The following is a 26,489-nucleotide window of genomic DNA, read 5'->3' as shown; positions in this document are numbered from 1 at the left end:
ACTCCCATCTTTCGTTGCCTCGTCTCTCTCCCGACTTTTCCTCCTTCCCTCCTTCTTCCCGCCTTTTCTTGTTACCCAGGTGAGACAAAGACCACAGTGTCTCCCTTCATCCCAGGCGGGGTTAGCGACGGCGAGTGGCACTCTGTTCAGCTCCATTACTACAACAAGGTAAGGAACTCAACCAACCAACTGACCGACCGTGGCTTCTCCTGCTTCACTAGGCTTTTTAAAAACAGCCTTTTCAGCCCAAGAAAAATGAGATGGGGACTGAAATATAGCATTGTTCCTTAAAGTGTACAGCCCATATAAAAGGTCAAGATCTTACTTAGCTACTGCTAAGGCTGAGCAGTGATGTTGTGGGAGCGAAGAGGATGATATGTGGCTTTCTTTGAGGGTTGAAAGCGGTTGACCTTGGCTACTGATTTTGGAGATTATCGTCAGAGTACAGCTTGGACTTGTGATGTTCACTCTGAGACAAGACCACCGCTCTGCTCTTCTGAAGCGCAGAGGCCTGGCTTCAGCTTCAGGGGTTAAAAGTTCATTATCTGTAAGCTCAACAGCTTAGATACACATGTGTCTTAGGTGAGTCATAGGTAGATACAATGAAACAATATTTACCACTAACAAGAGTTCACTTTATTCTCAGAGTCTAAAGTCATTATTCAAGATGTTCCCACGATGGTCGAATCTCAGAATAGAGACTCAAGTAACCACTTCAGTTGTGATATCATATTAGAAGGGCTTACAGTGCAGTCAATTGATGGTGTTGTTTTCTAACAAACTTCCAGAGCCTGGGGACATTGTTCTGATAATATTAAACCAGACAGGAAATAAGATAACACCAGCCTTCTGAAGAGATGCAACAGTATAGTTTTATCCGATTACTGTATATTTTTCAGAGAGTTCTTCAGTGTCGGCAGTAATAATAGCATTGATATGCATGAAAACTGGGAGTTTAACAAAACTACTCCAAAATGAAATGACACATCTGAAGGGGTTGATACCATAACAATACATTTCTAACCTTTCCTTCCATCTATCCATGTGATTGTGATATTGTGAACATGATATCTCAAGAGCGCCCTGAGGGAATCTCTTCAAACTTGATACAAATGTTCTCTTAGACTCACGGATGAACTGATTAGAATTTGGTGGTCAAAGGTCAAGGTCCCTTCACGTTTTTGGTCTTGTGAACGCAATGTCTCAGGTACACCAAATTTGGTACAACAAAATGTAGGTAGACTGAAACTGCACTGGTTAGCGGAGGCATAACTGCAGGGTGGAATATCTAGTTTTCCCCTGATTCAAAGTATTTGGAGAAGTTAATTTGTCATCTTCCCAAAGGCAAGCTAATGGTTCTAACTCAAGCATGTGAGAGCCTTTCAAACCTAGTATGCTATCAGGTATGCATGTGCTGTGCTATGCTGTTACATCAATCTATCTTTATTTCAGCATTTTCCCTCATCTTTTCTTCTCTCTCTGGCTTTTCCTTCTTTTTTCTGACTCTGGGAACCTTAGCATCATCTGGCTCAACCCAAGTCAATTGTTTTGCAAATTGTTAAAATAAAGAATCTGCTGCTTCTTGAGCCAACGCCAGCCTGCAATGCACAGCATCTCACATTTCACTCACTGTTGGCCTCTTTGTGTCCAGCTATAGAGCCCATAGCATACTCGGTAGCCTTGACAGTGAAGTGTGCATCAAAGGGGATGAATCATGCTTGAATACCTTTCTGTGTTAGCTGGAGGGTGACACCTGTATCTATTGTTTGAGGTGTATTCTGGCTGTATGTCCCTCTCTTCAACGGACTGGCCTTTATGATGATAGAGACAATGGCTGAATCCTTGTAGAGCTTTGTGAAAACTGCTGCCAGGCTATTGACGACAACAGATATTATTCGCAGGACACAGAGCGTTGGCACCAGTGACTTCTTTGTTTTGTTGGTCTGTTGGGTTGTCTAGTGTTTGTAGGGATCGCCATGGAAATGAGAGATTAAGTTTACAGATTTACTTCTTCGTTCTTCTTTGATGGAGTTTACTTTTCTTATTTATTCAGCTATACCGATCCCATAGGCCTCCTGTTTGCTGCTGTGACATGCAGATACAAGTAGAATCTGCACACACACACACACTCACACACACTATTACATGGTTTTATGGGCATATCCTTGTGTTATTAGTTTGTAAAACAGGGGGGTGGGTGCGTTCCACCGATGTCAGTCTTAATGAAGACCAGTGATTTGCAGAGCTGGTGACACATTCCGTTAAATTAGCCCGAGGCTTGACTGCGGAGCTCACGCAGGGTCAGCTTTTTCTTCACGTGTTGAATGATCAGAAGTCAAACTGAGTGATGGTAATCTAACCAGACATGAGTTGCTGCAGGGATTATTGGAAATGAATATGGCAGATCGTGGTAATGTTCTCACAATAGATTAGACGTGTTGATGTGTGAATGTACAGACGTGAATGAAGGCACATTTCTCTGGAGGTAGCATTGTTAGCATAGTCAAGAGATACTTGATCCCAAATTTTAGACAGTGATGTAATCCAGATTTATGTTAAGCAACCACATACAATCTCACACATAAATACTGTTCTCTCTCTTTCCTCATATCTACTAGGAGGTTTTTAGTGGCTTTAGCTGTTGTAAGTTGCCTGTCACAGTTAGTATTCTGTGGTTATAAAGTATTTAAGTGTTTAAGTGGAGGTTTATTTCAATTGTAAAGTATGCCCCACTCAAATAAAGTAATTTAATTAAATTGTGTTAGTAATTAGTCAGTCAGTTAGGTGATACTAAACACTGCTTTGTGATCTTTCTGAGAGAAGAAATATATCTGACCTTAAATTCCATCAAATTTGACTTGTAATGCAATTTACAACAAAACAACCACATTTAAACCCCTAAATTTGAACTTAACTCAAATTTAACCTAGTTATATTACAATAAAAGTGTTAAGGGCAAAGTTAAAAGAGGTTTGAGATGGTCTATATTCCATAAAACTATCTCTGGCAGATGTCTGACAGGAAAGCTGATCAAAATTATGCTTGTTAATGAACTGGCAAGATTTTTAAATAACATTTACCAAAGATAACACAATATAGGTTAAATTATATTATTCCAGTAATGTATAGTAATGACCATGCATAATAGGATTTTTCCCACTTACTGCAAACTGTACAAATACTAACTCTGAAACTTGTTATTAACATTATTGTTAGTAGTTCTAGTAACAGCAGTAGTAATAGTCATACTTGTTGTTGTAGTAGTATTCTATAAATAAAACATATAAGTAAACATTACTTAAATGTTTTACTTACTACACACATTCAATATTTGAATCAGCTTTAGTAAATCAGTAGTAATAGATAAGTAAGAAATTGATTCATGAAGAGCTGGTGCAAACTAATCCAGGGTGATTCATCTTACATGAGCCCAAGTTGTTATTAACGGGCCTCAAAGAGTACACACACACACACACACACACACACGCAAACACAGATGGTGATTTATTGGGTCAGTCGATGATGCTCTTAAAGTTGTGCAGGGCTGTACGGGTGCCCCCCTTTTAAATTCGCTCTCTTCATAAGAACTGGGGTGCCTCTGCTAAACAACAGAGGTCAGAGGTCGGGAAGGGTTGGCATGACAACAGACGTGGACCTGCTATTGTTGCAATGATCTGGGTCGTTTGGAAAGCTGTGGATGCGTGTGTTTGCATCTGTGGGGGGCAGACAAACAGAGGGTGTTTTTGTGTGTGGGGGGGCTGTCTGGGTGTGTATTTGTGTGCTTTTGAATGCGTGCATGTGTCCATACAACTATTAGGAATGTTATACAATAGTGGTGGAAGGATAAAAACATTTTGGAAATTCCAGAATGTAACGTCTCAAGGACAGTCGACTGTCAGCAAGACAAATTTGGGGTGCATTGGTGGATATTCTTGAAGCAGCAGGAGGTTTTGTCTTGGTTTTTGATGTGTGCTAACGACAGGAAATGATGTCTCTGGTCGCAGGAAGTGATGCTATTTAGCTGGAGACTGGACAGGATGTCAGTTGTATCATTGTCTCCTCCACACCACTTGCAAGAATTACACTGGGATAAAATAGAGCCTAACAGAAGAGGAACGCTTGTTTTATCTCTGATCTTACCGTGACTACAATTATAGTCTCATACAAATTGTTTCATTCAAAACAAATGCAATTTTATAAAGGAGCTTTGTCTTTAAATGAACACGAGATGAACACTTATTGTCGTAATTGACTTTGGAACTTTGAACAAATAAACTGTATCCACTGCTGAAGACCAAAACGTTTTTTTATCTAACTTACATCGAGTTTTTCATTTCCAGACTCACACACACTGATCCTATTGTAGCTGTTGCACATTGAACTGTTTTGGCTTTTTTAAAAACTTTTATCTTTTGGACTTGCAGCTGTCAACGTTGTAACTTTTCATTTGATTTAGTTCAGAGTGGTGACAGGAAACATGATGAGCCTGCAGTTCTGGGCAGAGTCAATTTGATTTAACTTGGGACGAAGACGTCAAACATGAAGAATCTTAAGGACTTTTGCATTTACCAGCTCTCCTTTAAACAAGAATAGAGTTTGATTGCATGTGAACCTCAGCTATAAATATACTATAATTAGCCTCCATGTGATCCATAAACATGCTTTCAGTGCAGCGAAGCAGAGCACGACTGCAGATATGACGAGCCTGTGTGTTTGCAGCATTTTTCTAATGCTGCCTGAGCTGCACGCAGCCTCAATGCTAGACATATTTAATAGTGTAACACTGGCTATTATGGGCTGTGATATTTACAGCCAGGGTCTATGGACAGCATTCCCAGACAGGCTTAGTTGGCTCTTATCACCAGCCGGTATCAAAAGTTCACTCTTTCTGCCTCTGCTGTTCCTCCGTCACTCTCACTCCGGTGCTGTTTACACGGCAGTGCTTTAATCATCAGAACATACTTGCAAATTACTTCACAGCATAGCTTGAAGTACTTTTGAATGTACCATAGGTGTATTTTTGCATTCCACCTCTGCTGGTTAGAAACACTTATGTAAGTCAACCACTCAGCTGAATAGGGAAACCAACTGGGTTTACTTGAATAAAGACTTGTCTTGCTATAAAATACTTTTATATTTCATATTTTTATTTAATATACCTATGAATCAATGGAAGTTGCAAAGGCCTGACAATAAGATACCTCACCACTACCCTAAATACACAAAATAAGAGCTTATAAAGGTTCATCTGTCTCTAAATAAATGGACTATCAAATCAGACATAATGATTTCTATGATTTAAACCACTTTTAGACTGACAGAGGGTTTTGGAGATTGCTATGAAAAGGGTTTTTTAGACCCCAACTTAAAAGTCTTAGTTCACAGCTGAACTCTGTGTTGTTTCCAGATGCAGGCAGCTGTTTTTAGCAAACGTATGCTTACGATGAAAGCTTGTATTTGATCTCAATACAAATATATTACACTGGTCTTCGTCAGGGGAAGAATTATTACACTCCATATGTGTCTGTCTCCCTTTCTCTCTTGTCTCTTTGTTTTAGTTTCAGAGTTTATTGCACGAACAACCTGATATTCAAACGCACATACACACACACAGGGACACACACTGCATGGTCACAATCCACAAATGCTCTTTAAATAAACTGCAGAGCCTGGAGTTGTCATCTCTCTCTTTGTGATGTCGTTTTAAGTGGTACTTTCCTGGGTGGCCGCAGTGACTGAGAGACTGGCCCTCACACACTCTTACACAGACACACACACGATGAGAGACTGCTGATCATCATGTGTTCCTGCACACACACGGGTGCAGGTTTGTGTATTTTCCCTGCCACGTCCTTTTTGGAAAGGTTAAGTAGTTATTTTTCGAGGTGAAGCCCCAGACTCCACATTCCCCCGCAGGGTGTGTTGTTAGAGGAAGAGGCCATGTTAGTCTTTGTTCTTCTTTGACGCACTGTATGATTCCACAGACCACAAACATTTAAGGTTATCATCACTTGTCAGCGCACACATTACCTTTCAATAACAGAAGTTTCTCTTTCACCAGTTATAACGCATTTAGATAAAATTCACATATAGCAAATGGTGTTATTCTCCCTCTCAGAGGATATGAAGATTATGGTGTTTACTACTTTATATTACTCAGACACAATCAGAGCACTTTGTGATTTAATACTGTTGCTTGTAAACAGACTCGAAATCTATATTTTGTGTTTGTGTGGTGAATCTGCTCTTGTGGACAAACAGTATCTGCTTCTGGGGTTTTTCACACGCTTGTGCCGAAAGGAATATTCCCTGTGTTCTTCCTGCTGTAAATTTCACCAGCTCGTCACATAGCGTGGCACTTCACAGGGGGATACAAATCTAAAAGAGACACCTTTGTCCGAAGGTGGCTTGCATGAGTTGTAGCCTATTGTCTGAGGTAGTGGGGGGAGGGAGGTGTTCTTGGAGTTGGCACAGAGGAATAATGTTTTGTTATTGTTGTGGCAAAGTGGCTGGTAGCAAGTGCAACCACAGACAGTTCAGTGGGCGTGTGCACGTCGAATGCGTATGTGCAATAAATGATGACACCAATGTTTGTCATAATATTTCTGCTGTCATACTGTGTAGTGCACACACTGTTCATGTACAGTTAAGAAAATGTCAAGAGCCCGACTGATTTGGATATTTTGGGTCTGATATATATATAGGGCATTCAAAAAATGCAACACTGATATTGGAAACCCGATAAATCAGTCAGGCTCTAGAAAATACTAAAGATGAATTTACATGTTTGTTTGTTATTAGGCACAATTAATACAGCTCTTTCTGCACTCAAAAAAGGCAAACAATCTCTATGTGATGAGACTTTCGCATAAATATGGACAAACATCATAAACACATACACACAGTGCTGTGGCTTGGTTGTGGGTTGCAGGTCTAATGCGGTGTGTCTCTCTCTCACGGTGTCTCTCTACCAGGAAGGGGGGAGTCTGGTGGACTCCAGTGGGGCTCTGCGGCTCCCATTCTTTACTGCCTGGCTGGAGCTCAATCAGAAGGAGGTAACCTTTGACCTCTAGCCTGTAGTCCCACTGGTGCTTTTTTCTCCCCCCCTCCAGGGTCTTATTCAGTCCCCGTCTGCTTCTAGTCTGCTTGGCTAACTACTGTACTTGCTTCCCTCAGGTAGCCAGAGGGGTCATGGTCGCTGACAACAGGGTGTGTAGTTTAGTGTGGCTCTGGTCAGGTGTGGACTTTAGACGGGGTTGTAGCAGGTTTTGGTGATTTTTTGGTTGTAGTTTGGCTGCTGGAGGTTTGTGGTAACCTGACTTTCTTCCCTCTCCTCTGTATTTGAGTTTATTGTTAACATACACGATTGTTTGTTCTTTGCTTGTCACCATACACAGCTTTCAGACCTGCATTAAAGTCCGAATTTTTTTCCTGAAATCTTCCAAAAAAAAGATATCAGCCAGTTTTCTGGGAACTTTTCCGAGTAAAATGTCTGAAAAATGTCTGATGATGAAAAAAAGGTGCTATACACGCCAACAAAGACACCAACTAAGAATGACACAGAGATTCCTGAGCCTTTGGTGATAAGAACCGACGCCGGGGTCCATATAATATAAACAATCACACGTAGTTTCTGCAGCGGAATGTAGCAATCATGCCCTCTCTCCTGAATGCCCTACCCAGGCGCCAATCCTTGCCGTAATGATCGGGACATCTTCCTCATGTTGTAAACGCATTTGACTTGGACAGTCTACTGCTTCAATATTCGTATGTGAAAGGCAAACTCCAGAAAACTCCATGTCTGAAAATGGCCTATCAGTGTAACACCACCAGAAGAACAATGTGCATCATATTTCCCATGTAATATGTGTTCTTATTCACATATATGATTAACGTAAAAAGGGACCCAACTCTCAAATACTCCACAAGGTGCCCTGTTACAAAGTTAAAAACTCTGAAAAAAATTCACTCTTCTTTCCTGCCTCAGCCTGGTTTTGCATGTTCAGGCTCTCTGCTCTTGACACAGATGTTTTGAGAACCAGTGCTTTGTAGCTTTGGAGGATACTGACCTTACTTTACTTCATCAATCAACACTTGCCCTTGTCATGTTTATCCAGAGGGGTCAGAGGTAAAGGTCTGTGCAGGTGAGGCAGGTAGGGACAACTCTCAGACAGGGATGAATTAAGTCTGTGGTCTCTGGTACAGAACAATCTCTCATCGTCATTGACGACTGTCATTTCATCACTACTGCATCTTTCTGGCTTTTATTGAAAGGTTAAGTCATACACAGTTTTATTCTTCCCATCACTCATCTCTCATATGCTTCGCTCTATTAATTTTTTTCGTGTTGAGAACCTACTTATATCTATAAATGACCCAGTGAAGTATCAGCATGACTGAAACAGTCTTGCTCATCTGTCAGCTCTCATTGACGTCCTCCACTGAGGTTTGTTCAGGTGTAGTAAACATGTCTGAGCCTCTGCAGACAGGCAGGCAGGTAGGTGGACTCCCACAGAGCAGTGATTGTGTTTTCCTTGGCAGCACAGTGGCAGGCCTAAGCACCGATTAAGTCAAAGAAAGGAACAACATAGTTGAAGATGTCGCTCCTGTAATGAGCATGGACAGCAAGTGTTTTGAGAGATGACATGCATCTGGTTAGACTGTAGCTCAGTTTTCATTGTGGATTGGGTCCTTAGTCTTGTCTTGTGATACACATGAGTCTTTGTTGGTTCTTATACACTTAAAACAAAATGATTTCCTTCCATTAAGGCTTTTTAGCTCTGTGTCAGAAAGCACCTCTGTCACTATAACGTGCCTGTAAATGCATATAACATGACCACTCACACCGGGATTGATTGGTCGATATAACCGAGGACTTTCACACAGAAGACTGCTGTCTGTTTCCTGTGGTTTGTATTATTACCCTTCACCATTTAGCAACCTGAACTGAGTGTATATTGTTATAACTATGACTACAAGGGTCCTCTAGCCTTAGGGAAGTACTTATATTAACTCAGACCACTAGATTTTCCTAAACCTAACCAAATCGTGATCCCTGCCACCTAAACCATGTGTCTATTATTGTTATCATCACAATGAAGGTTTGATGCGCATTGTCTACATATAACCCAAGTCTAACAAACTAGCCCACACCGTCAAACAGTTTGTTGCTGGTTGCCAAGGATACCAGAACAACTTCCTTGATCAACAAATCTAGAGCAAGTATTCATATCTAATTGGGAGTTATACTTGCCATATTTGAAGGGAGAGGGTCCTGGCACAAAGATTGTGACCATCAAGAGAGACGTTTTGACTGCTGGTCGTTATGGGTACAAAGGTTAAAAATTCCCATCAAAATCAAAAGTGCTATGAAAGAGATCTAAAGTCTTTAAACGCACACAATCGTTGAACCTTAATGTACCGACGTTTTTGTGGTGGTGTATGTGTGTGTGTGTGTAGATGAGTGAGTTACCAGTCAGCAGGAACAGCGGATGTATACGGCATTGTGTCATAGAGGAATGACGATAAATCTGATAAATCTGATAAATCTGTCACTACAGACCACCTCCATATATGACTGACTAACCCACTACATCTTTATCCTTGTCTCATGTCTATCTACTTTCTCCCCAACCTCTCCCATTTTTACATTCCTCTCCCGCTCTTGTGATGTGAGGGAGTGTGTATGTGTGTGTGTGTGTGTGTGTGTGTGTGTGTGTGTGTGTGTGTGTGTGTGTGTGTGTGTGTGTGTGTGTGTGTGTGTGTGTGTGTGTGTGTGTGTGTGTGTGTGTGTGTGTGTGTGTGTGTGTGTGTGTGTGTGTGTGTGTGTATGTGTGTATGTGTGTGTGTGTGTATGTGTCAATGCGAGGAGGACATTTCACACACCTCACCTAGCATGACCCAAACCTCTTATTAACGTTAAGAGAGACAGGCAGACCGTGGAATTTGGGGGAGAAGAGAAAAGAACAGATAAAAATGCCGTGTAGGAAGTGTAGAGAGAGAAATATAGTCCAAATAGTTTATAAACAGGCCCTAATGTGCAGGGCCGGGTCTAGACAGGCATGTATGAGGGGGCAGCCACAAATCTTGAGGGGGCATTGTGCTTTATTATATTATTATTATTATAAATTGGGATTTAGTTTGAGGGGGCACAACATTTATTTGAGGGGGCCAGGCCCCCTCTTGCCCCTGCCTAGACCCGGCCCTGCTAATGTGTCTTCCTGATCCCTCTCTTTCGCCTCTCCGTCTCCACATCCCTCTCTCTTATCTTTTTACACTGTTTATATCTCTTATGATGCCTATCAGGCCGTGTTTTATTGTCCCACTGCTTTTACTGCCAAACATTAGCATCAATCGGCGATGTTCATGGTTGTTAAGATAAAGGTTAGATGGTCACCGTTGAGGCTCCACTGCCAAGATTTAGATAAGAAGATTGATACGACTGTCATATGCAAGATATGAAGCTCGATAGCTTAGCTGAGCCTTAAGACTTATAAACCTAAAACCACAGCTTGTTGATTTTATGGTATGTTTTTTTGTTATGGTTTAAAAAATCACATACAACATGACAGTGACACAGAAGAGGAAGGAGGGAATAAAAAACAATTAATCTAACAAAATAATTGAGAGACAAAACCTGTCTGTGAAATATGCTTTAACAAATGAATGAAAATAAGCTAATACCGTTGATGTCAGTGCACATGCAGGTGACCACATTTGTCGTGTTGCTGGAGGAATTTTCCAAACAGGATACGGTTTCCCTTACCTCAGTTTTTATGGCATCTGCACATTTGTTTCACCTCTTGAAAGCCAAAAAACAACAATGGCCACTGTCCATCTGTTACGCTGATAGATGTGAGACACCAGTAACATGTTGGCGGCTTGAAAACAGGACATCGTAGCTCTGTGTAAAGCCTCCAGGAACTGTGTGTGTGTGTGTGTGTGCGTGTTTGAATAATTCACACTTCTAGGTTTACATAGCCAGAGGGCAGGTGAGGTAATGTGGACATGATAGAGTCTGCCAGAGGGAAGGTTGGACATACTAGCCTCGGCATGACAGGGCCTAAAATCAACTTCACACACACTCACATTCACACTCACACAGCTCATGTTCTAATATCCATCAAGAGTCACTTTTTCATCCAAGACTCACAGAAAGCACATCCTAAGGCGAGCCCAAATATAATAAAAGACTGTGCGCTCCTTTTTCCTTTTCTTATCGAAATGAACTGTTTGGCTCCGCTAGCTGCTTCCTGTCTTACACATTCAGACACACACACAAACACACACACACGTGCACACACTGCTTGCTCACTCAACACATTGCACAAGCACCACAAACACATTATGCAGACATCCTTCCCATACTCCCCAAACACACGCGCAAACACCTAATCACCACCAGGCATCCCCTCCATCTCCCCCTCTACGCACACAAACCCACAGACACACACTACAGGGTCATTAGTGGCTCATTTTGACAATGTGTGTTTTTTTACGAACTGTGTTTAGCATGTAACTCAATCTGTGCGGCAAAACTCTTTGTCCCGGCCGCAGGGCTGGTTGAGGTATCTTGTCGGTTTTGACAGGCAGCCTGGTCGTAATAGAGGTGTCAGTGTGTGTGCCTCTGTTGGTGGGAGGGAGAGAGTGTGCAAATGTGTTAGTGTGTGTGTGTGTTTGCTACTTGGGTGGGTCTGCGACTCTGCGTGTAGACTGTTACTGTTGTGAGAAAGTGAGGGAGCTTCGATTGCAGTTGGCATCGTTTTTGGTGAAGGCTGAAAATTTTAACTGTTACTGTGAGTTTGTTTGGTTGTTCGGTGAGTGTGTGTGTGTGTGTGTGTGTGTGTGTGTGTGTGTGTGTGTGTGTGTGTGTGCGTGCGCGTGCGTGTCTGTGTGTGTGTGTGTGTGTGCGTGTGTGTGTGTGTGCGTCCACGGGTCACTTCAGCTGTCCACCCGTGTCCTCTGCCTTCCTCGCCTTTGTGGCTAGCTGTGGGGATCAAGTGCGTTGCCATGGCCGCAGCAAGCCTTTCGCCCCTGGAGACGACACCTGAGAGAGAGGGAATCTTCAACAGGTCACAGTCAGGGGGAGGGGACATAAGAGACTCTCATGGGGCCCCTCACTGTCAGGGCCAATTGCACTTTAAAACGAGGGTCCAGACAGAAGCCTGAAACTATATACAGTGCAACCAGCCACACACACATTTAGTTAAGGGAACATATTCAATTGAGGACATGGCCTCCACTGAGTGAAGTCATTTTATAAAGGAATATCATCCATACACAAAATCGTGTTCATTTATTTGATTATAGCCAGAGGTTATCGGCACTAAACATCACCTTTATGTAAAAGCCATTGCTAAATTTAAAAAAAATGCTTTTCATTGATTGATTTATTTCTTTTAAACTATTTAAAACTTACATTCTTTGTATTACATGTACTTTATCCACGTTCAGCTTAAGAGGGAATTCCTTTTTTTGTAATGGACATAAAATGATTTACTTGTGTTGAATTTCTATATCATACTACTTATTTATTAATATTCTATTGTATGAGATACATTTTAAATACAAAACAAGACAACATGGACTTTTTTATTCCTACTCATCACAGTATACAGTATGGGTACAGCTCCATACATGATATCATAATAACTTTGATAAATTTGTTCGAACATACTGTTCGTCACATGCAGTGCATCTGAATATACAGAGTAAGAACTCTGTGCCTGAAACAACAGCAGCTTTTATATCCCTCACAAATTACACACACGCATTACACACATTCCATAAATACACAGTTTAGCGCTTACACAGTGTGTACTGTACACTATACTGTACATGCATGCTTGTCTGTGTATGTGTGTGTGTGTGTGTGAGGCTATAAGTTACCAGCACATGTAACAGCTGCAGATCTTAGGTTGTGGGTCCATTATGTGGGTATGCTCTCTCTCTCTCTCCCTTGTTTTGCTTCCTGTCTTTCTTTATCTTATCCCCTCTTCACTCCACTGAATTCTTTAAGCGATGATAAGATTTTAATCAGCATGACTTCACATTAACCCGAAGAGTCTTTCTCACACCATGGTTTTATTTATCTTCAACCTCTTGCCTTTTGTAGCATGTGAAAACCTTTCATACAGTTATCACAGTTATCTTCTCATTTTCTCACTGGTTTGAAAAGAAATTTGAGTTCATTGTCTCGTCATTGATTACTTTAAAAAAAAATTGAAACAATGTGAACATGAAGCACAGTGTATTGTTAAAATGTAGGGGAGTGAAAATGAAAATCATTCTACTTAAGTAAAGTACAGTTGAATAAAAATTGAACTGAAAGGATAAGGAAAGCAAATTAGTGCATTTCTCAAAATTCTGAGCTATTCCATTCAAATTCCCTCATCTTTGGGTACCAGATTCTGGAAGAGAAGTAAAATGAGGACAGCAAAAGAAATAGTAGTAATCAAATTGTGCTATTTTTCAATAAACTATGCCGATGAGGACATTGGACATTTTCTTTTTTCTCTCTTCTTCCTTTAAGTATATTTTCCTTTTCCACTGTGGAATCTCTTTCATTATTTTGGTTGCTCGTGTTCGGGTCGTCATTGTTCTCCTTCAGGCTCCGCTGCTTTCTGAGCAAAATCAGATCTTTTTTGTATTTTTTCTCCCAGGTTTGCCACAGGGGACTTTCATCCATGTGTATCTCACAGCAGGTTTATGCATGAGTTTGTCCTAATTACCAGGGACCTGCTTAATCACCAATCTGGTCACAAGTTTGTATTCATTTCCAACCTTGCTGAGCACGTGGTGTGTACCATGCATGGGCCTCACCTGCAAGCAGCTGGGATATAGATTTCCTGAAGTGCAGCACATGTTGTCTCAGAAAGAATCTAGGTTACATAACAACACATTAAATCATGAGACTCGTCCTTCTTGTCTGCCTCGAGTTATGGCGCTCCGGCCAGCAGTGGGAGGCCCTGACACGAATTTACTGGTTCGCGCGTGTGCTGTCTGGATAGAGACAGATGTCTGTGGTTGCCATGGTGACGCTTGGAGGTGGACTGGGTGGGTTTGAACACCTGTAGATACCTGTGCAGAGACAGGGGTGTGGTTTCCTACCAGCATGATTGTGTTCGACATACAAGGTTGATTATACAGGAGGCTACTGATGACACACACACACACTCAAACCCACAGGGAGAAGTTTGGCGTGAAGCACATGACCAAAAATGTATTCAAGCAACAGGGAATTCTTATTTCCTAAATTAAGAATTGTATGATTATATGAAATATATAAGTTCAAAAAAGAAAAAAATCATTATGGACTCAAAGATAATAAGTTTTATGTACGTAGAAATAGATTTATACTTTCACCAAAGCTTGGTCACTTACACGTCTACCTTTCTGTGTGTCTGTTTGTGACAGGATTATACCTGTGATTAAGTGATTTTATTAAACCACATTGAAATTCACTAGATCCAGATTTTTATTTGGATCCGCACCAAATTGCAGAAACTGATAAATATCAGTTATTTCTGGATCCATTTCTACACCCCAAAAACCTAAACCTAATGGGTTCTCTCCTGATTTATTCAGTTTCGTGTTTGTACTTTTTGAAAACGGAAGAGCAGCAGTGGTGTCAGAGGATGTTGTACTTTCTCTTTGTCTTCATGGAAAGTGTAGAGTTGTTTATCAGCAGAATTAGTGGAAACAGCACATTAGCGGGAGTGGCAGAGACAAACTAAAACAAAAGTCCCTCTGGGTCGGAAAATATGCTGAGGCAAAGTCCACCTGAGCCAAAATAGAAAACACTGCACCCCTCTGTCGCTCATTTTTTTCTACCCGTCCCATCTGCCGGTCTTTCTTTTGTCTTTCCCTTTCAGTCTCCTGTGTCTGACCCTATTTCTGCCTGTCGCTCTTTCTTTTCTATTTTTCACCCTCTTTTATTTCCTCTTCCTTGACTGCGTGTCTGCCCCGCCAGTATCTCATTACTCTAATCCTATTTGTGTAGGAGACAAACACATGCGCACACATTGTCTTTCTATCCAGGCCTGGGTTTCCCCTCCGTCTCTTCTGTTACTTTCTCTGGTAACTGCTTTTCTCTTATTTTATATTAAAAGAGACTAAATACCTGAAATGGTTTGTCTTAAAAGCATTGAGCACATTTTTTTTCAATTTTTGTTCTTGATTTTTTTCCTTAATCGACCTGTCACCTCAGCGGTTTGAAAGTCTCTCTTGCTCTCTGTCAACCTGTCAGCCTTTAAGGAGGCCGGGTGCCTCGTGTAAACACAGCGCTGTGATCAGATCTGGGATCTGCAGTCCCTTTGTTATGTGTTTTTGTAGTCTACAGATTTACCATTCTCCCAGGAGAAAAAGGAAATGACACAGTTTTTTATTTGATTTAGAATGACTCATATCCTCACCCACATTATTTCCCCTGCTTCACTTTCATGCCAGTAATGAAAGGAGGTGTTATTTTCTAATTGGTGGAAACATTTTTGAATTAAACTCCTCAAATACCTCCAGCTCCCTGTTGCAAGTCCGCTATTACCAAGGACATGCTCCAGTAAATTTCGGTCTCAGGTTCGATATTACAAGAACTAAAGCGATTTGTTGGCCTGGTTTTCTAAGCTGATCCACATTTTCTCAGATCAACATTCGTCGGCCACAAGCCTTGATGGAGGAATTAGCCTACTTTGTAATCATTAGTTACGAGCAAAGCGCACAATGGGCTTCTTGTCGTCTTAAGCCAGCGGAGCCTGTGTGCCTCCGCGGCAGGTTGGCTAAAGCCAGCGAGACATTGTTTGTGTAGCGCTGACCCGCAGCGATCGAGCCGTCCCGGCCGACCTGAGAAGAAACTGAGAAGCAAAACTAAATCCTTAACTAAATTCAATTGGTTGAGGTAATTTATCATAACAATACCGTGAAAAACACAAGAGGACACGATAGATCTGCTTCCTGTCCACTTTCTATTTGTCAACACATATCCACAGCCTTCCATCAACACTACCTGTTAATAATTGCCTTATGGGGACTTTTTGTCGATGCTGGTATTAGGGAGTACAAAGTGCATTATTTTATGAAGAAAATTATACAGATTCCTAAAATGCCGTCACCAATTAATCCCCAATTACCAAGAAATGTACATGGGCCTTGATATTTATTGAGTTTAACCACAAAGTTTATTTTAAGTAACTATAAATGAAAAAAAAAAACACAAATATAAACATAAAGAAAAAACACTTTTTTAGATTGTTTTTTTTTACATCAACAAACATAAACACAGGTACTGATATGTCTGATGTTTATTGGAGATTGGTTAATAAATAATGATATAAAAAGTGTGAAATGATAGTTGTTTTGTTTATTTGGGATGTCAACTGACAATTAAGCTTTTTTTTTTAACCATTTATCCCTTAGTATTTTCTTTCTATTTCATATAAAGTATCTCAAACATGTATCTACTAGATAAACACTAAATGTCAATAATAATAATAATAAACTTTAACGATTGTATTTTCTTTCACTCTTCAGCCTAACATTGGGCGTCTGGGCATCCCTCATGGACCCTCTGGAGAGAAAGTGGCTGTGGTTGCAGTGGACGACTGTGACATCTCCATGGCGATTCGCTTCGGGAGGCAGATCGGCAACTACTCCTGCGCTGCCCAGGGCACCCAGACCGGACAGAAGAAGTAAGCTCTTCTTTTTATCTTTCTTTTCATGCCTCCTTTATCTTTTTCTTTCCTGTCAAACGTAAGGTCAGGACCACTTTGAAACTTATGGGACAATTTTGTACCTCTGAGGCCACAATCACCTCCATTACACCAGATTACCCATCTCTCTTTTCACCACCCTCTCCTCCTTTTGTATTTTAATCTGTGCACTCATCCTTGTGGTATTCCTGCTGTCAGACACGGTCTCAGACAACGAATAGCTCCTCAAAACACGGGCTTAAAATGACTTACCGTGCGTTTGCCAGAGACTAATTGATTTTTATTTCTATAGCGTGAGACATTTTTACTTTAATGAGTCTTTTGAAAAGCTAACATGCTGGGGCACATTTAGTATGCAGAGGGTGGGGACGCAGCGCTTCAAGGGGAGATAATGAGGTTACATTCTTTCGAGAACTTGTTGCACAGGTAAAAGACGCTGAGAGGAGTTCAGAGGTACTGAAACTGTGTCTCGCCTGAATTTGCAATCATACGGTACATTACAATGTTATGTAATGTGCTGCCGGAACAGTTTCACTTTTGGAAATGCATGTCACTGACACAAAGGAAGGAGCCACATGGCTTTCAGTGCTGGGAAAATCTTTTTAGTAACTGGAGTGGTTTGTTTTCACATGATTTCCTCCCAAAGGCACCGTCTTATATAGGAAGTATAAGATACTTGGCCAAAAGTATAAAAGTAGTGTTTTTTTTTATTTTCAAATCCTGTTTATTTAGTTGTATTTTTGTTTTCTTTTTATTTATATTGAGTGAATTTACGGTTAAACTATTATTATTACTATATAACTTATTATTAACCTTCAATTAAATGTCATGAAGGTTCAATTCAGGCGTCTAAGAAATCTAGAAATCCCTGCAGAAGTCATGCAATATTTACCCTTAAAAAATGTCTTTTAGAGTTTAAATAAATTCACTACCTAATACCACTGGTGTTGATCCATAAGTCTGGAGTATTAATACCTTCACATGCAAGTGTCACATTAATATTCTAGGGGAGGTAATTCTAAATTAAAACAGCTTTAAAATCAGTAGCAGTTTGCAACAGAATAGATTTATTTAGGGATTTAATTCTTTAAAGACTCCCCGACTAAGCTCCACATGCTCCTGGTCACCCAACACTGTTTGTACTCTACTGTACATGCCCACAATTTATAAAGTCGGTGTTTGAACATGTTTTTGTGCAGCGTTGTTTCACATTAAGTCTCTCAAAGCCCCGTGGCTATTGATGTTGAGGAGCTTGTGGGTGTAAGCAGCTTCCTCCATGACCTACAGTGTAGATCCGGACTCAGTGGTGGTGATGGTAGCCGTTAGCCTTGTGCCAGCCTTAATCCTCAGGAAAAATAACTTTATTTTACAGATGTCAGTCATGCTAAGGGTTGATGCTTTACCTCAGTTGCCCTTAAAATTTTGAATGTTATATGTTCTCAAAGGGTCAAAATATGGGTTCAATCCTTATAGACCCTAAATCCAAAGAATTACTTTGCATAATAAATCGGATTGTTTATTTTTGTCATGGACGCTATTCTGATTTACTGTCTGTGTTGTCCTCAGGTCACTGGACTTAACAGGCCCGTTGTTGCTAGGCGGCGTTCCCAACCTCCCCGAGGACTTCCCCGTCAGGAACCGAGACTTTGTGGGCTGCATGAGAAACCTCAACATCGACAACAAACCCATCGATATGGCCGGCTACATCGCCAACAACGGCACCACAGAAGGTTCGACGTGCGGCAATTTAAACCAAAACGGTTCACAGACACTGAACATACAGTGCAGTACACGTAAAGATTAAAGACATACTGCACTTAAATAAAATATATGACTGTTCTTTGATGAGTTACGTAGAGTTGAAAGCGATAAGACATTAACGTTTTACAAGTCTTTACTCATGACATTTATTTATAATTAAAAAACTTAACACCCTCTAATCAAAATGTGAGGCAAATCAAAGAGTTGCTTCTTTGGTGAACTCTAACCTTTGGCATTCGTATATTCACTTCATATTTGTGTATGTGTGATTCCGGCCCTAAACCACCACATCTTTTGTAGGTAGGCGTGTCTCAGGGTGAAGTTACACTTTAACAAATTATTATTTGTGTGTGTTTAATGTCCAGGTTGTCCGGCAAAGAAAGACTTTTGCGCAAACATAGTGTGTAAGAACGGAGGATTGTGTGACAACAAGTGGAACACCTACGGCTGCATCTGCCCAACGGGTTACGGAGGCAAGAACTGTGAACAAGGTAAAAGATGCAACTGTGTGTGAGTGTGTTTGTGTGTGTGTGTTAGTGTGTTCAAGAGGGAGACAGAGAGTGTGTGTTTTCCACTTTCTAATCATTATACGTGAATTATCTCTTAAAATAGAGTCAAAAATTGTCTGGGTTTACAGTTGGTGCATGTGTCTGCCTGCATCCCTGTGAGCTTGTGTGTGCAGTAAGTGTATGGGTCTCGAGGACTTCCAGGAAATAGTGTGAGCACGGGAAATCAACTGGGATAGTGGGATAAGGAACTCCTCCCTCGTCTCAGTCTGACTCACGCAGCAGTCACAATAGAAAGTCACAGTAAAGCCCCCCCGCTTGCTGCTGCACACACACACACACACACACAAAAACACACACAAAAACAGGACTCAGGTTTGGAGTTATTGGAAAAAGATCAAACTCTGAGTCACTCCTCAAAAACTAGACTCAAAGGATGAAACAGAAGACATACACACACACACACACACACACACACACACACACACACACACACACACACACACACACACACACACACACACACACACACACACACACACACACACACACACACACACACACACACACACTGCAGTAACCCCATAGCTGTCACAGTTGCCACCTCAGCAGCCATGTGACGAGCGGCTCATGTTACAGTATGTGGTCTGAGTGTTTACAGTTTATCTGCAGCCATACGTGCTGAAAGATTGATCAGGACCTAAGTGATAATAAATGTGTCAGGGAACATAAAATCATCGCTTCCCAACAGTGTTGATATTTAAGTCCATCTCATGTTCTCCTAATGTAAGGCGAGAACTTTGATTCCCCTCCTTCAGGGCGAGCTTCCAAACAATATGCGAAGGTGTGAATACCTTCTCGCTGCCATCTCGTCTATGAGGTTGCCGCCTCGGCAGTGCCAGCCTCCGGTATCCGGTGTCTGAACTGGGCCCGGGATCACAGCGGCCTGGGAAGAGGCTTTTTGGCTGCTCCGCCGCTTTGTTGACACGTTTGGTTTGAGGCTCCGTGCGACCTCGACGCCACCGCACGAGAAACAAGGGATTTGTCGTCAGTTGTTTTTCCGCTGCCAAATGCATTCAGACTGGAGACGTTTTTTCCTTGTATTCAATCATAAGAGGTGTACAGACAGATTTTTTAAGTCAGGGAATGAGTTGTGTCATGCCAACTGAAAGCTGGGCTAAGTATAAGCTTACTATACACTACAAATAGGTCTGAATGCTCACGGGTGGCATTAACTTGTTGTGACAAGTACAGTTTAAATCTCTGGACTGGTGTCAAACATGGTGGTGTGGCAATTGAACGTGTATAATGCCAATATATCTGGTGACCGTTTTTGGAGTCATCACAAAAAGAATCATGAAAGTGGATATGGTTCTCAATGAAGGGTCTAATTTGTTTCTGGTCAATGCTGTCCTGTGTCTGCTCGCCCATCCACAAACTGCAGCTCTGTTTGAGCTTCACCCTTATCCAGAAGAATTTAAAGACTCAGATTAGGACCTCTAACCAGCTTTATGCCCAATTGCCTCTTAACACTATTCCAAGAAAAGATGTGAGGTTTGAAAATCCTAAATAAAGCCGTTTTTACACATGAACTTTGCCTTTTCTCATATGAACGACGCAGCAGGAGATGGTTCAAGTCAGACACGTTCACTGAAATCACTGTTTTGTGTTTACAGCACACCGACAACCCTCATCATAGAAAGATCTCGAGTGTCGTCTTTCCACGTCTGTGTCTTCCACGTGAATGACGCCTCTCTTTCATCCTGACATAGTCTTTTTGTCTGTTATTCAGTTTTGTGATCACAACACCTACTTTCCTCGCAATGCATTCTCCAGACATTTTCCTGGTGTGCAATCACATGGACTCACTCAAACATTCTCGACTAGTTGCTCATTAGTTGCTGTTTCATGAAATTTAAGGTTGAGCCTTGGCGGAGGCACGGACTGCTATTTTCCAACATACTCGTCTTTTTATTTCGAAGAGGAATGTTTTGTTTTAATGTCCTAAAGAGGTTAACATGTTTTGTTTTAAAGCAAACAAATAAGAGGAGGAATATCTGCTTCACTCAACATATTCTGCAGGTTATCAATAAGTTCCTATTCAAAGGAAACTCTGTGTGTGTCCTTAATTGACGTTCGCAGGTTCACAATGAAATATCTTTTTCATTTAGCCCGTCGTAAAAGTAATCACAGATTTTCTGACAGCCACAGCAGAATCACAGTTCTCGTGCTGATTAGCAGATGATAGCACACTGATGGAGCGTGCTCACAGGCCCTCTTCCTGCCTTCTTCTCCTTCTTCTTGACAGAGTTAATTAGAACCGAGAAGTGGTTGTTTTTTCCTTCTACGCCGCACTAAGCTTTTAGCAAAGTGCTCTGACTCAAACGGCTGCAGCTACCTGCGACGAGGAACAAATATGTGCTTTATCTCTTAATTGCAGCTTTTGTGCGAGTGTGTTTGCAAACGCTTCAGTTGAAATCTGTGCCCTGAGGAGCCATGCAGTGTCTACGCTGCAGATTTTGCATCTGTATGTGTACATGTGTTTGAGTGTTGATATTGTATGAGCTCTCACTCAAAATCCACTGGAGTTCATACATATAAACCACCTTGTGTCTGTATCGGATATTGTGTGATGTCTGCAGACATTGGATTTGGAGTAACAAGCAATACAAATTCATTCATTCATTGTTACCAAACTCTAAATACTTCATAAACTCAATATTTTCTGTGACACTTCTGTATAATCGCTATAAATGAGAAATTCAGTGGGTGCAGATGACTTTATTTGCTAAGTATAAAGCTTTTGGTCTTTACTCAGAAAAAAGGCTCACCGCCATTGTTTGATTCTTTCTGTTTCACTGCACCCAAGCTGATAATTATGTGGGATTTCACAATTGGCTGTTCCTTCTGCGAAATTCTGAAAGCTTGTCCTGTCCTGCATAAAACTGCTTCTCAGCAGACGTCTGATAATTTTTTGGGGTTACATAATTGTCTCTGTTTAAATATAGCCCCGACTTGCCCTTAAAAGTTATTCATAGCACCTTTAAACAAATAACACCAATCAAATTCTTCTGTCGTGTCTTTCCCCAGTGATGCGGTCTCCCCAGTTCTTCGACGGTCAGGCGCTGGTTTCCTTGAGCGACCCGGACATCACCGTTGCTGTTCCCTGGTACGTGGGCCTCATGTTCCGCACCAGGCAGCCCTCTGGCACCCTCATTCAGGCCAATGTTGGACCCTCCTCCACCATCAACCTCATGGTAAGATGAGCCGCTTATTGTCAACGGAAATGCCAGCAGCGTCAGCATATAGTGCAACATTTTACAACTTTTCTACAATTTAGCAAGTTCCTTGTCAATAAATATTCTTCCCCATCGCCCAGGTGAGTGAGCGACAGGTCCGTATGGAAGTGTGGCTGAGGAAGCAGCTCGTGGCGTCGCTAAGCTTCCCCCAAGTTCGGGTCAATGACGGAGAGTGGCACCACTTGCTGGTAGAATTGAGGAGTATTAAAGACGGCAAGGACATCAAATACATGGTCACGGTTTCCCTGGACTATAGCATGTACAAGGTAAAAGGCACATTATATTATGAGTTCTAAACGTGCTGCATTAAGTTTCAAGCATGAAATGTATTACTTTTTCTTTCTTGCAAATCTTTGTTTATTCAGAAGTCAGTGGAGATTGGTGACGACCTGCCAGGTTTGAAACTGCAAACTCTGCACGTTGGAGGTTTGCCTGGAGAAGGAAACCATGTCAACAAAGGATTTGTTGGCTGCATACAGGTCAGTGTGTGTGTGTGTGTGTGTGTGTGTATATTTCATTTGTTTCGCAAAAAATAGTCTGAGAAATATTGCGGTCTTGAAAGGTATCAAACTAACTATTCTAGTCCTTCTTCCTCGTCCATATGCCTCCAATCTTCATCCCTTTGTCCTGTCCATCAGGGTGTCCGTGTGGGTGAGACATCCACCAATGTAGTCAACGTGAACATGGCTAAGGGCCTGAAGATCCGTGTGGAGGACGGCTGCGACTTGGACGACCCCTGCGACTCCAACATCTGCCCCGACAACAGCCACTGCAGCGACGACTGGAGCACGTACACCTGTGTGTGTGACTCAGGTAAAAAATACACACATGCATCAACACAAGTACTTTTATAAAGTGTTTATTTCACTCAGTAACTTAATTTCTCACTTTTTATCCGTCCAGGTTACTTTGGTAAGAGTTGTGTGGACGCTTGTCAGCTCAACCCCTGTGAGCATGTTTCCTCCTGTGTTCGCAAACCGAGCTCCTCCCATGGATACACCTGTGAATGTGGACCGAACCACTATGGCCAGTACTGTGAAAACAAGTAAGGTCACCTCCACTCTCTGTGTGTGTCTTTTAAGATGCTTTCAAACATGCACTGAACTCTGGAGAGATAATCTGGAGTTTCTCTGAAGGAGGTGCATGTTTGAACGTGAATGTTCGAGTGAGACCCTCTGGAGTTTCTGCAGACTTTTTAAATTTCCCAGTAAAGACACTTCAGGAGATCCTTTAAATTCTCATTTAAAGACATTTGAAAGACAGAAGGTTTTTTGCTCAATGATCCCTCCAAGACATACAAGAGTCCTTCGTATCCAGATGTTAAAAATAACCAGACTCAAAGTGGACTTTGCCTCCCTCTGAGACAAAGCCCACTAATCTCCTTTGTTGTGTTAGGCCCTTGCTTCTTTCGTAATGTTGCCAATGTCCTGAGTCTCTGAGAGCAGCTTTATTAGGAAGTAATCCGAGCTGGAGAGAGTGTGTGTGCCTGTGTGTGTGAGGAGAGAAAGACCAAGAGAAAGAGTGTGAGATATCAAAAAGAGAAGAAATTCATGCAGAGAGAGGTGTGTTGGCCTGCACAGTCAGCGTTGTCATACATTTCCCGTGAATTAGCCAACCCTGCTTGAGAACCAGTCATTTCCTCCCTCAACCCTGACCCCTCTGACACGCATCACTTCCTGTTTGGAGCAGGATGTGGGATTCCCTCGCCACGCCTCACTGATCCTCCATAGGTGTTTAGTCTCAGTTGCCTCATACCGGCGCTTGTCCCCTATCAGATCACATCACTCCACTGTAGATCCAATCTCTATCTCTCTCTTGGGAGAAAGGAAGTCTCTGTGTGTTGAGTCACACTTGATTCACTGACTTCAAACTGTGGAGGCAGTTTATTCTAGATTCAGGGCAGCACAAGACGTTTAGTGAGAGATAAAGTTAACTGATAGGAAGTAATCAGATGTGTACAAGCTGATACCAAGTCAGCAACATGTTTAAACCTGATCAACCTTCACGTTGAATATACAGCAGATGTAGTGTGTTTTTTGTGTGTCTTTTTCTACTTATTCTGGTATAAAGAGCAGCTGGAGGAAGAACATTCTTCTTATTCATTTTGTAATTTGAAGAAAAAATACAAATCTGAGGCTGCATGCGAGATTAACCTGCATTTCTGGAAGAATTAGTGCATTAGAGCTTGACTGATTTATCGGTAGAGAATAAAATTGGCTGATATATCGGTATAAAAACTTTAATTTCACAGGATAAACGAAGCCGAAAATATGTCCATTCATCTTTAAACACATTTAAAAAATTAGTTTGTTTGGTTAATTCAATGGTTTAGTTTTCTTTTTTCTTTAATTATTTTTCTTCTTTTTTTGTGTGTTATTTATTCTTACTCATCTGTAAAGTATCACGCCCCAATTTCCTTGTCATAAGGGTCTTCAATAATTCCAGGTTATATTTTCTTTCAGTTTAAATGCAATAAATATATGTGTGTGCTGAGTCTAAGTCAATTTGTCCATGTCTTTCGATGACAGAGTGGAGAAGCCGTGTCCCCTGGGCTGGTGGGGCAGTCCCATGTGTGGTCCCTGTAACTGTAATACTTCCAGAGGATTTCACAAAGACTGCAACAAGACCTCAGGAGAGTGTCGCTGCAAGGTACAAACACACACAACATGAGATTTCACAGGTTAAAAGGGAATATAAAAGGGTTTGTGTCGTGATTAAGGAGAATGATTAGAAGAAAGGTTACAAGGGACATTTTTGTGGAAACCATGTGGTGTGGTTTGACATAGCTCGAGAACTCATGAATTACTGAACCCTTTATCTAACATGACTTATTTCTGCTTGCACATCTTTAACATGTCTCAGTAACATACTGTAATCGTAGCTTATTGCTGCTGTTAAGGAAAAAACTACCTGGACTCATTTTAAAGATGCACAGATGGCGCCTCAAAATATCTTAATGTCTTCCGGCTCTCTTTTAATGAACTGAATATTTCATTAGTGTAACGCGTCTTCTCATCCCACAGGACAACCACTATCGTCCCGAGGGCGAGGACACCTGTTACCCCTGTGACTGCTTCTCAGTCGGCTCCGAGTCTCGGACGTGCGACCCCATCGCCGGACAGTGCCCCTGTAAGGGAGGAGTCATCGGTCGTCAGTGCAACCGCTGCGATCACCCATTTTCTGAAGTCACGGCCTCTGGATGTAAAGGTATTTGAATTCATTAATTATGTGAACGTAATGTGATATATCCCAATTCTTTTTATCTTTTTTGCAAATTAAGTTTATATTATCCTCAACAGGAAATTGTGATATTGAAATCAAAACCCATGGTTGTTAAGGTTAAGTTAAAAGAAATAAAGAAGAAGCAAAATTACGCTACAGCCGTTTCAGCCAAGAATAGAAATATACATATAGATCAAGACAAGAAAAATAGAAATGAAAAATATAGGTATAAAATGAGTAGTATACAATATAAAAACATAAATAAAAAAATAAGGTCGAAAAAATAAGTGCACTATAAATCAAAATATAAAAAGAAGCCAACTAAGGATTTATGTACAATAATACATTATACACAACATAAGATAACTTAACATAGCTTGTCCGTAGCTGTTCCAAAATGCTGACCGATCACATAAATAACACGCTGTTCATGACAAGTGAAACCATCCATGAAGGTCAGATATTTATGACAAGGACAGCTCCGGGTGTATCGGGTGTATTATTCCTTTAAATGTTCCGGTTCACAACGTGTACCCGGATGAATTGATGAAGTGTCAGGAGGAGACAAATAGTGTCGCTCACATCTGCTGGTGCTGCAGTCGAGCTAACTTCGCTGGCTTTGTCGCCGGCCAGCCAAGCAGAAGAGGCGAGTCTGGCTTGTGGGCAAACTTGGCAGCGGCCGTGCGCACACACAATACAGTAGAGATGAATGGAAGACAAAACCCCGAAGGCCCGAGAACAAATGTCAATGTCGTTACTGTTTGACCCAATATGAAGCTCTTCCACGCCTCGGAACGTGCTCAGACTTTGAATGGAGCTGGATGTAGTTCTCTTTGTTGATGACAGATGTTCCAAATCAGCGGGTTTTATTTGTTTGATATGATTTCAGATATGATAGTTTCATGTGGATAGGCTTAAATGAATCCTGACACGAGGAATTGACTAAGGAAAGTGGCGAGGATGAAAAAAAAGAGAGAGTTCTTTGGTTATGTTGTGCG

The 26,489-nt window shown here is 41.4% G+C and overlaps 1 protein-coding gene across 1 annotated transcript in view; it reads left to right on the top strand.

The window, feature by feature from the left end:
* The window catches only part of celsr1a (cadherin EGF LAG seven-pass G-type receptor 1a), an 84,507-nt gene that overhangs the window by 42,025 nt on the left and 15,993 nt on the right, over positions 1–26,489 (top strand). The window contains exons 6-16 of the mRNA XM_061079388.1: positions 80–168; positions 16,525–16,682; positions 18,270–18,433; positions 18,830–18,955; positions 22,061–22,227; positions 22,350–22,535; positions 22,635–22,748; positions 22,908–23,082; positions 23,173–23,314; positions 24,798–24,918; positions 25,293–25,476. Of these exons, the coding sequence (XP_060935371.1) occupies positions 80–168; positions 16,525–16,682; positions 18,270–18,433; positions 18,830–18,955; positions 22,061–22,227; positions 22,350–22,535; positions 22,635–22,748; positions 22,908–23,082; positions 23,173–23,314; positions 24,798–24,918; positions 25,293–25,476 (1,626 nt within the window). The remainder of the gene's footprint in view (positions 1–79; positions 169–16,524; positions 16,683–18,269; positions 18,434–18,829; positions 18,956–22,060; positions 22,228–22,349; positions 22,536–22,634; positions 22,749–22,907; positions 23,083–23,172; positions 23,315–24,797; positions 24,919–25,292; positions 25,477–26,489) is intronic.

This window comes from Limanda limanda, chromosome 1 (genome assembly GCF_963576545.1).
Source record: "Limanda limanda chromosome 1, fLimLim1.1, whole genome shotgun sequence".
Lineage (NCBI taxonomy): Eukaryota > Metazoa > Chordata > Actinopteri > Pleuronectiformes > Pleuronectidae > Limanda > Limanda limanda.
Note: the sequence above shows the minus strand (reverse complement) of the source record. Positions and strands in the feature narration are given on the sequence as shown.